The sequence below is a fragment of the Pezoporus wallicus genome, unplaced genomic scaffold, assembly GCF_028554395.1.
Source record: "Pezoporus wallicus isolate ANWC-B61680 ecotype Strahan unplaced genomic scaffold, APGP_CSIRO_Pwel_v1 contig_10706, whole genome shotgun sequence".
Classification (NCBI taxonomy): Eukaryota; Metazoa; Chordata; class Aves; order Psittaciformes; family Psittacidae; genus Pezoporus; species Pezoporus wallicus.
In genome coordinates, this window is record NW_026642616.1 from 95738 (window position 1) to 111936 (window position 16199).

The 16199-nt window shown below is 36.2% G+C and overlaps 1 protein-coding gene across 4 annotated transcripts in view; it reads right to left on the reverse strand.

Moving 5' to 3' along the window:
• Positions 1-1113: 1113 nt before the first annotated feature.
• The window catches only part of POC5 (POC5 centriolar protein), a 29889-nt gene continuing 14803 nt past the window's right edge, over positions 1114-16199 (reverse strand). For 3 of the 4 annotated variants that reach the window (XM_057430958.1, XM_057430956.1, XM_057430959.1), the window contains exons 3-11: positions 14408-14604; positions 13873-14049; positions 11123-11227; positions 9701-9880; positions 8380-8542; positions 4908-5026; positions 3943-4056; positions 2917-3093; positions 1114-1267 (exon numbers count right to left, since the gene is read on the reverse strand). In XM_057430958.1, coding sequence (XP_057286941.1) covers positions 1118-1267; positions 2917-3093; positions 3943-4056; positions 4908-5026; positions 8380-8542; positions 9701-9880; positions 11123-11227; positions 13873-14049; positions 14408-14569 — 1347 coding nt within the window. In that variant the 5' untranslated portion in view covers positions 14570-14604 and the 3' untranslated portion in view covers positions 1114-1117. Of the gene's footprint in view, positions 1268-2916; positions 3094-3942; positions 4057-4907; positions 5027-8375; positions 8543-9700; positions 9881-11122; positions 11228-13872; positions 14050-14407; positions 14605-16199 lie in introns of all 4 variants that reach the window. The other variant, XM_057430957.1, reaches the window with a different exon arrangement.

Consider the following 16199-nt stretch of genomic DNA (forward strand, 5'->3'; position numbering starts at 1 on the left):
CTTGTTTAAACAGAGCTACGATTAGGACAAGTCTTCCTCCTTCAGCATTTGATTTATGTAGTGAAAATACACAAAAATATCATATTTAAAACCATGTGAGGATGGCCTATCATGGCATAACCTTGAATACATACTCAAAAAAGAATATTTTATATTTAATAGTTAATACATCTAGAAATTATTTACCTATTTCTTGGCCATATCTTGAATTAAGACTTGGTAGTGTCTGGCTGAACATGTTTAAAGGTTTCCTCTTTACTGAATATATTTCATATCTAAAAAATTATATAGCATGTCTCTCTTTGTAGTCTTCGCTAACAAAACAGCAACAGTTTTATCACGTAAAGGAAGAATTTAATTGCCTTGTCTGTGTGTATATAGCTAGCAATATATTGTACTGAATCTTACTGTTTGTACTAAAAAGATCATGATTTGTGTCTTAGTCTGAAATGTTATGCCTAACTGCCCTCTTGTGTGCAGCCTGTTTTGATGTGGCTGCAGAGCACCACAGGAATATGAAGCACAGACTAGTATTAGAGATACCAGATCACAAATTCTTGGATCCTGACAGGTATGCACCAAGTTCTGACACATTAGCTTGGAAAATGAGAATGTTTATATCAGTCTGATGGACTCGGTACCTCACCTGGCCTAAGCTGCACCCTGGATATGAAGTATACCACCTTCGTTTAAGTATGCTGTTGTAGGATATAATTAAAATGCACATCAACTACACTTGTTTGCACTGGCAACTCAAAAAAAGCATATGTAACAAAAATAAATTTAATTTTCACTTCAAAATATATGTTAGTAACATTGGAACTGAACAAAGTGATTCAGACAAAAAAATGCATTCATCCTTTATTTAAAAGTGTGCAAAAGATACCTTAAATAGAAACTGTTTATCTTAATAAAATAAGTTCTCAAATAGTTTGGAGGTAGAACAACATTTCAAGTTCTTTTTATCCCCTCCAGATGTTTACTATAAAAGCACTTTTCATTTAGAAAAGGATAAAAACATGATGCATATTTTAGGCCTTGATACATCAAATCTGTAAAGACTGGAAAGAGGTTTAAATTGTACCTTGATAAAAACCCCCACCAGTGAGAAAGTTACTCAGTCAACAACTTTTATTGACTGAACACTGGCATGAGTTTGGCCCTGAAGCATTCGCCCAACTTGTCCTGCAGGTATCACAGTGGTTGAGCCAGAAGAATGGAGCACAGTTCGAGGATATTTAGCAGCAGTGGCTTGAGATATGGTTTGCTGAAAAGTAATACATCAAAACATTTAACAGTACAAAGAATTCCACCTTATAATAGCTCTAAGTGAGCTGTAGTTCAAACAGAAAGATTCACAACCCAGCAAACTGAAATACACTTAATGAGTAATCTTTTTCTTCCTCATCTGTAATATACTTTTTAGAATACAAAATGCTAATAAAATGCTAAACATTGTTAACTAAGTCCCTGAGCTTTTATCATTTCAATCTTGTTTTCAGAGTTGATTTTTTTTTTACCAAATTGTTCAGAATTTTCCTCTGTAGTGCTAATTTAATTATGCCAACTTTCCTTTTGAAGTCCAGTATTTGCTATGAGGAAGTCCCTGAAAGGTCTCTGGTCTCTGAAAGGAAAAGGTTTCCATTTATTTAACAATTAATTTTCTCCCTTCAAAAAGCTAATACCTTACTGCAATAAACAGCAGTAATTCTCCTTTCAATCAAGGTAAACTCTCTCCCATTGTCAAAATAATTCAAGAGAAATACTTCAATCTGATTGACCTCCACTTAGGCATTTCTGTGCAGAAAAGAGCATATGGAATATCTCTTTGGGACTGTCATATTTGTTATATTTTTAGAAGTCAGTTTTTGGTACAGCAGTTCAGGTACTTCACTCGTCACACTAGTCACACAGTTTGAATTTGGAAATTGTTCCTAGTGAAAGAATTCTCACACCAAACCCCTAACCCCTAAGGGCATAGAATTTAAATATGAATTTCTGCTTAGGAGCCCAACTTCTTGAAAACTATGTGCAGCCTGTTGCAGGGCCCTGATTCACTAAAGGAAATGAGCGAAAATAGAATATTCCTCCCACAGTTACCAGTGACTCCAGCTCAAATTAAGGGACCTGATGTAAATCTGCTTCTTCTGGCAGTATCACTGACAAGAAACTGGACTTTCAGATAACACACAGAAAACTAATATCCTACTTTACAGGTTAAAATATATAAAAACCAGTCACCTGTTTCATACACCTCCAGTTGAAAACATTTTCTGCTTAGACTGGTCTAAAAGTGTAGTGATTGGCAGGCCATACAAGCCACTGTTTACAATCTTCCTGTATGCTGATCTTGTATCCTATTAATGCACTTATTTCAGTGTTTTCTTCAGGATAAACAGGCACAGTAGTACTCAAAACACAACAAACAGCAGGCTTGATGAATCTGATTGCCTCTGGACAACAGGTTTACTTCCCCCTCCCCCAGTACACTTAGCCTGATCTATAGTCTGTCAGACTAATCTATATCTCAGCCACTTCTAGTTCAGTCACTCTTCCTGCCATACACCACAAAGCTTGACTTTAAACTGTGGCCGCATGGTGATGACACCAAAAACTGCTGTACCAACTGACCACTTCTACAAAGAGGAAGACTCATGGAAGAGCTGGGCAAGAAAGAGACAGCCAATGCTGCTGCTGTGAAATAATTATATAGAAACAAAACAAATACATTAAAATGGCAATATTGACTTCCTCTATTCACCTGTGCCTTCTACCCAGACCAAAGATAGTACTGTTTGTTATTCTGAACAGGCCTCCAGTTTAAGCTTTGTCTACTACCACTTTACAATGGTCGTTTTTCTTTACTACCAGATGTGAGGTATTAAGAATGCTGTTACAAGCATAATTCTGACTTACCTGAGTGACTGGGTGATGTTTTTCAATAATGACTGAACTAATGGGCGGAGCAACTCCCATCACTGCTAAACTACCACAGATTCTGGCTTTTTGTCCCATATCAGCTCGACCCGTGATTCGAGCAGTGATTGTTCTTCCTGCTTTCTGTTGAGCAGATGTTATTACTTTTGCCATGGGCTAGAAATAAATGAAGTATCGGTTGGTAAAAATCTAAACATATTTGCGATGCTCTAATATGTCTGCTTAGTTTTTTCAGTTACATGCCTAAACAGAACATAAGAAGAAGTTGCAAGTAATTTAGTTATGTTATACAGGACTGAATTTCCTCCACCTAGTCACAACCTGGTCTATTCCATCTTTTTCCACCTTAAGTATGAGATAGCATCTGTCCTGAGGGAAGTAAGGCTAATTTGATAAAATTCAAACAGTATGGATAGTTTAGGTTTGCTCACTGGCTGCATACTCAAATGACAGCTGCAGGCACTTCCATCATCCTGGACGGACTTTCTAGCAGTGACACAGCAGACACAAAAAAGCTTCCAAGCAGTAAAATGCTGCATCTTTCTCTGACAGCGTGTAGCAAAGCGTATCAGATGGGAAAAAGAAAGGAGGGCAATGCAGAAGACAATGGAGAAAATAAAAAAGACAGTTCAGCAACAAATATGGAACAGGGAACAAGAGAGATATTCCAAAGAGGATGATACTAAAGCAAAGCATACTCTTTCTGCAACAAAATGGTTTCAAGCGAAGCACTAATTGTTCTTGTTGTGCTATATGTAAGTGTGCATTCACCCCTCCGCTCCCCACTGCAAAAATCATTTAGAATTGCTCCTAACATAAACAGGTTTCTGTAACATTAATGAACTTTTGCAAGGTAGTGTCTTCACACAGCTATGTAAACCCAACTACATATGCAGTTTTCTCAACTACATACTTGTATTGCTCTGAAAAATATGGAATGATATCCAAACTAGTATCTGCTATAATTATGCCTTAGAAACCGAAAAGTTAATTTTATCACGTTACCAGTTTTTGGGTTGATGCCACACCAGACCCTGCAGCTGTGCTAGTGATGATTACTGGAGAATCAGAATCCAGCCTTGTTTGAGAAGTGCTTGCATGACCCAGGTGGGCAGAAAACTGTGAATGAAACCAGAGTTTACAAAGAATAAGTACAACTTTCTACAAAATATAATTTCACTCTTTAGATGGTCAGTTTTTGACTATTTCAATTACTCTTCTCAATCTAACTTTGCAGATATTTTCTCTAGTTCACTGTTTTTTGGTTAATTTAAAAATACTTGTCTGAAAAATGTGGAAACAGTGTGAATAACATTTGATACTATTAGAAAGAAAAATCAGGAAAGAGGCAAGCGCATCTTCTCTGCTCTAACCTGTATTCTAGCTTGAAATTGTTTTATGGTGGCAGTATCTTCAGAATGACTCCAGGGCAGGTCCAAAATATCCAAGCTACTGGGTAATGATCTTGTTAAGCTGACATGACAGGACAATAAGCTGAGTTCTCTAAGTGCCTTTTATATGTTACACTTAAAATGAAGCTTCAAGTCAGCCAGTTTTTCTTCTTTTCAGGTTATTATATTAAGCTCTTTTTTTTTTTTGAAGGAAAACAACCCACAACACAAAACACCAAAAAACCCCAACCAAAACTCTTTAATGTCTTTTTCCAAGGAAGAACTTTAAAGAGCAAATTCTACTTATCATAGTGATCTTGTCTTCTTTAGTTTCATATATTTTCAATAAAATAAAAAGCAGAGCTTAATGAAAGTATAGCAAACAACAGCAGCTGTGCCCCAATCACTTCATTTATACAATGCAGCCTGAACATACTCATAGGTTTCTTTTTACATTTAGACTGTTTTCAAATTCCTTGCATTCCTGGGCTCCTATTCATAATGTTTTCATAATGTTCCAGCTGAAGAAGTTAGCTTTTGTCACTATCAAACATAGTTCTGTTCCAGCTACACACTTACCATGTCTTCCATCTGAAGAGTATTTGCTGGTGGAGGTGGTGGTGAGGGCAGATTATATTGTGAAGCAGGTATTCTTCCCGTAACAATGGTACCGTTATCATTTCTCCTACTTCCTATATCTGTTATTAGAAACACAAAGTAATGGGATCAGCACATAATCTAGCAAAACCTAAGGGCGGAGGGGAAGGGAAGAGGTCAAGTCAGAGTAAAATTCTAATATTCTTTGGAACTTCTGTACAATCTAATTAAAAGGATCAGCCTGTTCATTTGGGGGCAGGGGGTGTGTGCATAAAAATACATAAACATTCCTGTATTTGACCTTTCTCAGATGCTTGGAAGTAATATTTTTCAAGGGGCTTGTTTCTGTGTTATGCCTCAACATCCCTGTGACACGTCACATACTTGTAGTGCAAAGAACTGAGTTTCTCTGTACTGCCTGCCAATATTAAATTCAGTGTGCAAGAGCTGCTCTTATATTAAAAGGCTAAACCCAGCTCAGATAGAAATTAGCAAACCACAGAAAGACCACACCAGACTTCTGTGAGGGTATAACATCCTTAAGGGGGATCACTGTTAGTAAAATAAAGTGCTATTTTAACTTTCCTGAGAATGTACTGCCATTTCAAGGGGCCAAAACCATGCTTAGCAGCATCTCATTTCCACATATATGGCTGGACACTGGGCACATCCCATCTGTAGGGCTGGGACCACCTATGAGTGCCCTTTAGCTCTCATCTTCTCCCAGCAGCTGGGTAAACCTGTGCTGGTGCAAAATCCATCCAGGATTCTTTTATCTTGCAATGCAGACATCCTGGGGAGGTCAGATCTGTAGACCTAAGCCCTGTATCTTTTCCAAGCAGTTTCAATCTTTTCCTTTAGAATGCAAACTTCCTTAAAGGAAGCCAACAGAGGTATTCTTACTCATTCTCCAATTTCTTAAGCAGATGACCCTATCTGCAGTTTCAGGCCAAGGAAACTTTGCTCATTTCAGGGACTTCAGTGACACCATGTGGTAGTTGTGTTTTTTTCTTCTCTTGAAGTGAGCAGGAAAAACATAATGAAGATTCAAATTGGTACTCAAGGATTTAGAGTGAAAGTATGCCAGAATACACATTTTGTACGTACATACGTATGTACACTCACATTAAGCTTATGCATAGACAGAACCAATGCATCGTTACAGACCAATCAGATCTGATCTACGTTACTTAAAAATGCAGTGTCAGCTTTTTAAAGAAAAATCAGTATTTCTTGTAGGTTCAATGTTCCTTTAAGTACACAAAGAGATTAAAAATAATCTTACTATAATAGTAATTATTAAAAATTTAAGTAACCTGTCAGTGTGTCAGCCAGACAGATTTTAGATCATCAACATTGATTCCAAATGTTATGGACCCATTAAAGTCACAATACTTGTACAATATCAATAATATACACTATAATGTATACATAATAGGTATGTTATCTGTACATTAAATGTACACACTAATAAACTAGTAATAATAAACAGGTAAATGGATCAAATTCTGCTTTTTTTTCCAATGACAGTAGGTGGCATTGCAGTGTTCATTTCCATATATAACCACTAACTCTGACACATGGAAGTTCCAATGTCCACAGATTACAAGACTAGAACAAATCACAATAACTATCTAATCTGATATTTTAAGTTCCCTGATATCGTGATCACTGTTCTGCTATACCTAAGGAAGACTGAAAATAAATGGTTGTACAACCATATTAAATAACTATTTAACTAACCTCATTGAATCTACTGTCTGGCTGTAGCAAGAAAGGTAGTGTGTCTGGAGTAGGGGAGGTGGTATGAGAGGCAGTGGAAGAAGATGGCCCACAACAGAGGACCACGACAAGACAACAGAAACCAGACTGTGAGATTCTATGAAGCTTGATGAGGACTACACTGACCACAGGAAATTAAAGAGCATGATGCTGCACACCCAGAAAGTTAGGTATAGGCACCGCAGTGTTGTCCATTACAGCAAAATCTCAGGCATTTGCCTGTGTAGCATATCAGTTCCTGCTTTATAGCTCAAGTGGTTCAGCCCATGAACCTCTGGGGTTAGTTGTGGCAGCTTTAAAGCTCAGTTTTCTTAATTTCCTTCCTACTTACCCTCTTCTTTATAGATTTACAGAAACAATGCTTTCCTATTTCACACCACTCAGTCACCCATCATTATTAGGGAGACCACTGTCTGTTGCATGGTTTTAGTACACAATAAACAAAGAAATATATGCTAAATCTTCTAGAGAAAGTAGTTCTTACTTTATGAAATAGTAAAACAAGTACTTTCACAATGCCTTGTAACTTTATTCCCAAACACAGTATCTTCAAGAAATCATTCATTCTTGACCTTCCTCAAATACTGATCCTGTGTTTTCACTAACACACAGCTACTGCACTTAGCCAATGTCATATTCTAATTTCCTAAGCAACTGCACAAACACTGCATATACTTCACAGGCTCAGACAGCTGCTCAGGTAATTATTCTCTAAAAAAGCCTTCTTCAGGTTTTTATTTCCTCTTCATATCTATGCTTTTAGTGAGGAATTTTTCTGAAGTAATTTAGAAACTTCTGGTATAAGATTGTTAAGTTTAGCAACTTCAGTTTCTTGTCTAAGGCCACTAACAGCTGCTGCCAGTACAGTGGGTTGTTAAGCCACAAGTACAGCTGTGAGACTCCTGCTGGCACAGTTATTTTCATTTCAGTGTAGACTGCTGCACCAGCATGATTATGCTCCTGCTGCTATAGACTGTCTCACTCTAAGGACAGTAACAGTAGGCATTACATCAGTAACACTATGCAACTCTTTCCTGTATGGCTGCACAAGTTTTATGAGTGTATTGCGATATAATTAGACTGGTGTTTCCTGTTCTGGCACAGAACTTCAGCTAAACACAGAACCTGGGAGATTCACTTACCCTTTTTGCATTATACGGCAAGATTAAGAAAGAAGGGAGAGCTGTCTGGGAAAAGCAGATTCATTGCACATTGAGATTCTAGGGGACAGAGGAGGGTTTTCCAGGGTTTCCCCTCACCACTCCATAACCCAGGTGCTGACAGAATTCTGGGTAGTCTTCCACAGTGTTTTAAGATGTTTGCCATCCCTTGTCCTTACTGCAGTTGCAGGCTATCACCCTCCAAGCAAGATGAAGAGAACGTGTTCCACCTTTCAGCTACAGCAGTACAAAGCTCAGCATCAAGTATTTCTCAACATATTCAACAGGACTTTCTAAACCAGTAAGTTTGATAATCTTTGTATTGCTGTATGTCCTCAAATTAAAAAACAAACAGAAAAAAAAACAGAAAAAAAAAAAACCAAAACAGCCCTGAAAAAAAAAAAAAAACAGAGAGAGAAGAGAATCCTTTAAAACAAACAAAACCCCCCAAACAAGTGAACCCAACAAACTCCACACTCACTACCAGATTAGAGCGGTTTTTTTATACTGACCAGGGTCTGTCCTACTATCCTTGCCCTGGAACATGGTCATTGCTTCCAGATTCAAAGCACATACACCACGCATAAAGGCTTTCTTCATTGTTGCTTCATACTCTTCTCTTTCACTGTGCAGACGCAGAACCTCAGCTTTTGTTTGTTCCAAAGTAGCAGTTAGCTACAAAAGAGAGGAAACAGCTGTCTCATAGTTCTGAATGCAAACTACATGAATATTCCTCAAGTAGCTTTGAAAATCACTTACTCCACTTACAAAGATACGAATTTTACTTCAAAATCTCTCTTTCACCACAAATGAAGAGCTACTTGTCATTTGTTTACACTACAGCACATTCTTTTACTAGAGAATACCAAGAACAAAAGTGCATTCAAAATCACTGTCAGATTTTACCCAACCAGCTTTGTCTTGCAAGTTCAGAAGTTAGGCATCTGGCACAAGCTAGATTTCTGCAAGAACATGGATTTACTCAAGAGAAGTATAAGTGTTCTTAGAAAACTATTTAAAGCATTTGTAAGAATAGTCATCAACAATCTCTCACTTCTAGATACTGTAAAAAAAAAAATAAATACCAATCCTAAAAATGCTGAGAAAAGACAGACCAAGTCACCTTTGTAACTCACTGCTTACTGGTTTTGGGCTGGTAAGCCACGTTTGTAAGCCTGTCCTTAAAATTCCAGGTTTAATTTCTTCTTAAAACACAAAGCATTTAAAGCATATCTTTTAAAACTTCATTTAGTTACCGTGCACCAATGCACATATTGATAACTTCAGGTTAAGCATTGAAAATTATTTAACAAGCTTAACTGGCAAGTTGAAGGTAAAAGCAAACTTAGGTTCAGCCTTTAACGGAGTAGTTATTGTAAGAAAAAAACCCCGACTGTACTCATCATAATCATTCATACTAAGAATAGTCTTCTACTTCCATTGCCTTCTTCAATAAGACCCCTATAAACACACAGCCAATATTAAATGTGCTTTTAGAAAACAAAATACCATCCTTACTGACAGGCAGATAGATATTTATCTCATTTCAGAAAGAAGCCAATTTACTTCACCTGTGAGTGCAGATAAACAGCATTTTATATCAGATGAAAGGGGGGAAAAGAACCAAACCAAAACACAAAAACCAAACCAAAAAAACCCAACCTATTTACATCTAGAAATCATAATGGAGATCTCAGACGTTCTTGGGTACTTGGTAGCTCTGTTCTACTGGAAACTCCTCATGTTTTTCAAGTTTGCTGAGAAAGAGATACTTTGTATGGATGGGAGATAAGGGAGTGAAGGAAAGAAAGAATAAACCCCCCACGATATTACCTCTGCAATTTTGGCTTCGTAATCATTGGTGAGCTGAACACAGACATCTTCTGCCCTTAGCTGACAGGCTTTTGCTACTTTTTCTTTCCATTTTTCCTCACTATGAGAGCGCCATGCTGTCCATACTTTCTTCATCAAAGCTGTCCGGAATTGTCTGTCTGCTATTCTGTTTGCATATTCCTTAGGAAACAAATATAACCACTTCATATACAAGTTCATGTTTACTAAAAATTTAAGTACCCAAGAGAGTGTGGATGATTGTTTTACAACTTATTACACAGCCTGCAGGAGGAGCACTTAAACAGAGTTACATGTGCTGCAGCAAAATGGTACAAAAAAAAAAGCATCAGCAGCAAAATGTTTCTCCCTGCACTGAAGTGTTACTGTCCCCAGTATCAGAAACCAAATTTGAGAACTTAGATTCCACAAACGAGTGTTTTTACCCTTAGCTTAATGACACTTAATCAACAACCTCACATATATGATGTAACCACGTATATGTAAAGCCATTTACAGGGTATGTGGGACAACTTGATTCACTGCAGGAACCATATATAACATGCAGTTACAAAGATTGCAGATGATTAGTACGTAACACCTATCTTTTTAATAAGTTCAGACTTCAGGATGTTTTAAAAAATCCTTATAAGACAATTTTGGTTTTCCTCTATTTCAAAATAGTCACCAGAAAATGTATTTCAGCATTATTTTTCCAAAAATGAATTACAAAAAAATAAAAAGAGCTTTGTATAAACTAGACTCAAAATGATGAGTAAATTACAAGATGGAAAGGAAAGAGTAAAGGCTATCCCTCTTTGCAAATCAGTCGAGTTTTGCATAAGGTCAATGAACTTGAGTCCAGCCAGGAATCTGTACCTGGTACGGGAAAGGTTTGCACTCTGAACATGTGATCCTTCTTTTCTGTCATACTTCAGGTAGTAGACTGCTTACCATTAGATGCATGAAACAACATTCAACATTTTGTGTGACTAGCTCTTAACTACTTAAAATTCTGACAGTGTGAGAAAAGAGGGGAGCTGAAGTTTTAATTGTGAAAGTGGCTTCTTCAAAAAATGTGATAGTGTATCATATCGCTCTCCAAACGTTATGAGTTTGAAATTTACAATGAGATTCCCTTGGCACCAGCTTGAAAATGTAGACTACGTGATCTGCTGTGAGCTGATCACAGTAATTGGGGCAATGTAAGACAAGTACAGGTTTGATTTTTTTCCTTATCCTGGAGAGTGGATGACAGCAGTGGTCTTTTTAGAATTGATGTATTCAAATCGTTATTTAACACAGTCAAACACATCAAAATAGAAACATTGTCACTTTTTCAAACTGTAACAGGAACTGCAGCAACTCTGACCCTTTTATATGCAAAGGTTTCATTTTCATAGCATTTTTATTTTACTCACATACCTCTTGTTTGGCTTTAATATGCTGAATCCTCCAGAGCGTAAAGTTTCTCATCAGCTCTATTTTCTCCTTTTGCCTCTCTAATGCTCTGGTCAAGTTAGTAATCACCTGCAAAAATATTAACACTATTTCAATAGCTATGATCTTTTTAAGGTCAAAGAGAATACATTGTATGCACCAGTTACTTTTCATTTAAAGCATTTGCGTTTAACAGATGCTTTCTACTCAACCTTCCCCTTACTCTAACGGAGCAAGAGACAATAATCAAGAGTTCAAATCAGAAGTAGAATTCCTGTGGCTTCAATTCTCAGACTGTACTTAAAAAAAAACAACTGTGTAGTTTTAAGAAAAGCTCAACTAAATTGTTATTTCACCCTACATCTGCAGGCTTCTGTGCTATGTTCTAATAATTAAATGTTACTGTAGCTTAGGGTCACAAAAATCACTTATTTCACAGATGATTTTGATACATCAGGTGCATTTATATTAAAAGTTTGTTTTAGTGCTTTATTAATTAACTGAAATAAAATTATTTATCTGCAGAAATCTTATTGAATTGTTTGAACAGATTTAGCAAGCTAAGAAGCTGCCAAAAAACTAGAAAAATCTGATCAAGAACTGTTATTCTTTTTAAAAGTTCACATTAAAGATACCATATAGGCCTACAGCACTCAAAACATCTGAGAGGCAAGATGGCCTACCAGACAGGCAATGCAACTAGGGACTTTTACCACCTATCTTTAAATATGTTTTAATTAGCATACAGAAGCAGCTGAGGTTCCCGATCACAAATTATGTGTGTCATGATGCAAAATGGGATACACCAAACCACTGAGTATTTCTCTATATTTTTGCCTAATTTAAACTAGATTCTGCCATCAAGTCACATCTGTGCAACTCCAATGGGCATTAGTGAACAATCTTGGGACTCCAGTGAATAACAAGAAGTTATTTCAACTACCACATTAAGACTGTGTACAACAACATTCTATGCTATTTGATAACATATCTTAATATGTTATATTGCATGTGTTACATGTAATTATTGAACATACATCAATTAAATAAATTATACTTAAAATACACCCTTAAATCAACAGCTATCTAGCAAACAGTAGAGAACTCCTATTTTGTTTCAGTAAGGAATTTCATACAGTCAGGCTGTTTAATGAAATATTACTAGCAAAAAACTTGGTTTCATTAATGTGTCTACAATATCAGTCAGAAACAAATGAAGATAAGTTTCATACACTTAAAGCTGATTATTCTCTAGATTTCTAGAATGAATTCTTCACATTACTGTATGTTAATATATCTACTATAAGGTTTTTTCTCCTTAAAATGACCAATTTTAACATTTTGCATTTTGGGAATAACTAAAGTCTCAGCTATATAAGTAACAAAGAATTTATCTGGAATTAAATTTGCATTTCAACAGATCACTAGGAAAATAGAAAGCAAATTAGTATAATAAATTACATACATTTGAAAATATGTCATATACTAACATAAAATATTAACTTTTGACACTGCATACCTGTTGATACCCACCTAGAAGTCTTGGCCTAAATCCATGTTCCTTGATTAGTATATTTTTGCCACTAGAAATCACTTGTGAGACTTACAATGTGAAAATAAGAATCTACAGTATTTGTAATACTTGGGAGGCTGACGGATTCAGCTTATGCCCATATAAGAATACAGCAGTTTTGGTAAACATGGTGTGATACATGGAAGCACTAACACCTACTGATAAGGTGATGGCAATAATCATTTTGTATTGAGAATATGTTTAGTTTTTTTTTAAACTGAACTATATTATTGGCTGCAGAACTGATTTCTTCATGGGTAGAAGAAAAAAAATGCTTTCAAAGTATCATCGTGAATTATGCTGCATTAAACGTGAGTGACAATGATATCCAACAAAATCAGGTATGTTTCAATGGTATACATTGAAATAACTACGGTTCTGCAAATATGCACTTAAATGACATTATACTCATCCTTTCTTGTAATGTTACAACATTTGCATTTGCTTAGTCTAAGATTAGACTGCCGAATGGACACAGAACAATCAGCTTCCTCCATACTTTAATTCCTTTGATGCATTTTTTTATTAGAAAAAGGTAAACAGAAATTTAAAAAAGCTAACTCTAAAAAGTGTTCTTAAGTACAAGGTTAAAAATTCAAGATAGCAATAAGAGGGTTCAATTATGTTATGTGATCAAAGGGCTGGCAAAATTTTATGTCCGTTTCCACAATTCTAGTTAATTCTGAAGCTGTTGATATTGCTGATAGCAGAAAAGCCCAAGAGCTCCAAGTGTACAATCCTATGAATCTGTACAAGTACACAATTCCTAAGAATCCTGAACCAGAGACTGTTTAAACACTTAGGAGACTGCTGCCCATTTAAAATTCAAGAAAACCAAACCTAAAATTGAAAAACTAAAGACTTTTAAAGTCTTTAAAAAGAGCTAATGGACTCATCTAAGCATGAAATAAGTAATGAACAACATCAGACCCTAGATTTAAGAAGCAAACAATACAAAATATGTATATACAACATGTTCAGTATCTTAAGTTTCCACTGTTAGTATGGACATTATTAGCAACAATGATTCTTCTTCTGCTGTACATTTATTTCTCTATGTTACTTGCTGCAAGAAGAATTTTGTTCACAGACGGATCCAAAAAGTCATCAGTGTATTTTTAAAAATAGAGGAACTACTGAGTTACGAAATTGTTATTACTACCTCATCTTTCCTGCCAATAGAGATTTCATAAGTACGCAGCAACTCCTTCAGGTTCGCCATCTCATTGCTCAATTGTCTCACATGTGAAGCATGCTTCTCTTTTTCTTGTCTCATTTGAAGCTTGTGGTGTTCAATCAAACTAAGCTTCCATTTTCTCAGTTCAGTCAGAACATTTGTCTGAAAAGTTAAAGGAATGACAGTAGCACAATTGATAAAATTATTCCCTTCTTCCCAATCTTTAAAACTTAAAACATTTAGCAATTAAGGAGACATGAACATTTACAATGATGCCTTCATTAGGCAGGCTGTTTATAAACACTATCAGACATAGTGAACTATTGAATATAACTGAACATCCCTAAAGGAGAAAGTTATTCCAAAGTTCTTGAAAGAATATATTCTAGTGCTTATATGCAATACACAACAATCAAAGAAAAACACTCTTTCCCAGTGCAATCACACTGCAACTTTTCCTGCAGTCTCACTTCTTTTACAACACATTAACATTTGCATGTGATTTTTAAGAAATAAATACCTTAAGACTTCCACTCCAGAGATCAAGTATGTTTTCTATTTGAGTTACTTTTTCGTCAGGTAAAGTTAATTCAGTCACTAGGATATCATTGCTTTCTCCTGGACTGTGAGTGGACCCTTGTGAAGAAGTCTCTCCCAAAACAGCAGGGTGAATTTGTTCCATATTGGCCTCAGAAGGCTTCTCCACTGATATTATGACTAAAAATGAAACAGAGAATAAGGATTGATACTCTGGAAAGGCTGCACTGCTTGCATTCTGGATGGAAGCGAGAAGCCAGGCATTAAGAAAAACAAAACAACCCCAAAATATTTATGCCATCAGATACCTCTTCCCCCATGTAAAACAAACAACCTAATTCAAAGATATGCTGCAAAGATACAAGTATATTTAAATGCACAGTCCCATCATAACCTTAAGTCAAATCAAAACTACCACTCCCCTAGAGAACAGAATCTTCTAATCTGATTCCATTTTAAAGAGGATAATCACAGTAAGTACCAAAAAATTAGCATAGCCAGAAATAAAAAGCATCTTTCTCAGGAAAGACTTCTCATCGATTAACATCCCTGGTCAAAAAATGAAAAACTTTAGCCAATTTCCCTAATGAGACTGTAAACTCCTGAGGTCAGCAGCCTTCCTTTGTGCATTCACAATGCAACCTGTGGATATAATTCAGTATTGGTACGTACCTGCATCAATTTTCCTACAGCCTTCAATTTCCTCATATAATTAGTTTTCCAACTCTTTGAGTAAGGAAGTATCTACTATGAATTTATATAGTGCCTTACACAATAAGGCCTCACTTTCAGGTGCAATAAAAATTAAGTCGTGTCCAAGAGCAAATGGGCATGTATTTGAGTTCCAAGTGGGGGGGGGGGAAGTTTAGAATAGAGAAATTAATATTTAAGTCAATGGAAGAGATTAAATATCGTTTCATATTTATTCACTGCAGAAAAATTATTAATTTGACAGCTGAATGAAAAAATTGGAAAGGAAATGGATTACCAGATTCCTGGTATCAATAACAACCAGGACAACTTCAAAAGAATACTCTTCTTCTTTCATAAATGGAGAGAGGAAACCTACAACTTGTTAGTCTTCATTTCTGGAAATGAATATTGTCTGTACAGCTGTTTGATAGTGGATGGGTACTATTTTTTGGTACAAGCATGAAGACCTAATTGTCACAAAGCAGTATTTTCTAACTTATCCAAGGCCAAGCCTGATGCTCGACACTTAGTTACTGTCACTGCTCGGTCTCCTTGTCCAAAGGAAATGAGAAGAGCTGTCTGACTAATACTCCCTCCCCCCCATGAAGTAGGCTGAATTGAAACTATTACATTCATCCTCTGAAACAAAAAGGAAAAAAGGAAGAACTGTGATGCAGAGTTACAACTGCTTTTTCGTGCTTATTCCAAGGTCACACAGAACTACACATAAAATTGAAATCTACTTCAGCTAAAGAAGTCTGACCTAGCACACCATTTCTATAGACCCTACCATATTACCTCAGCAGAAGACCATTAAAAGATTATCCCAAATCACACTGATATATTATGATCAGGCTCTAGCTTTTTGCTATTGCTTCTCCTGCAAATGAGAAAAACATTGCTTAGCTAATGGCAGAAATTGCTTATTTTTTTGCAAGTAAGGATCTCTAAAAAATATATGCTAGACAGATGACCCAGGCTACTTGAAATACATCTAATCTCAGTGATGAGGAATCTGGCTGTCCTTTCATAATATAAAGCATTTGGCAGTGTTACTACTGTCAAATACTCCCAGTTTTGTC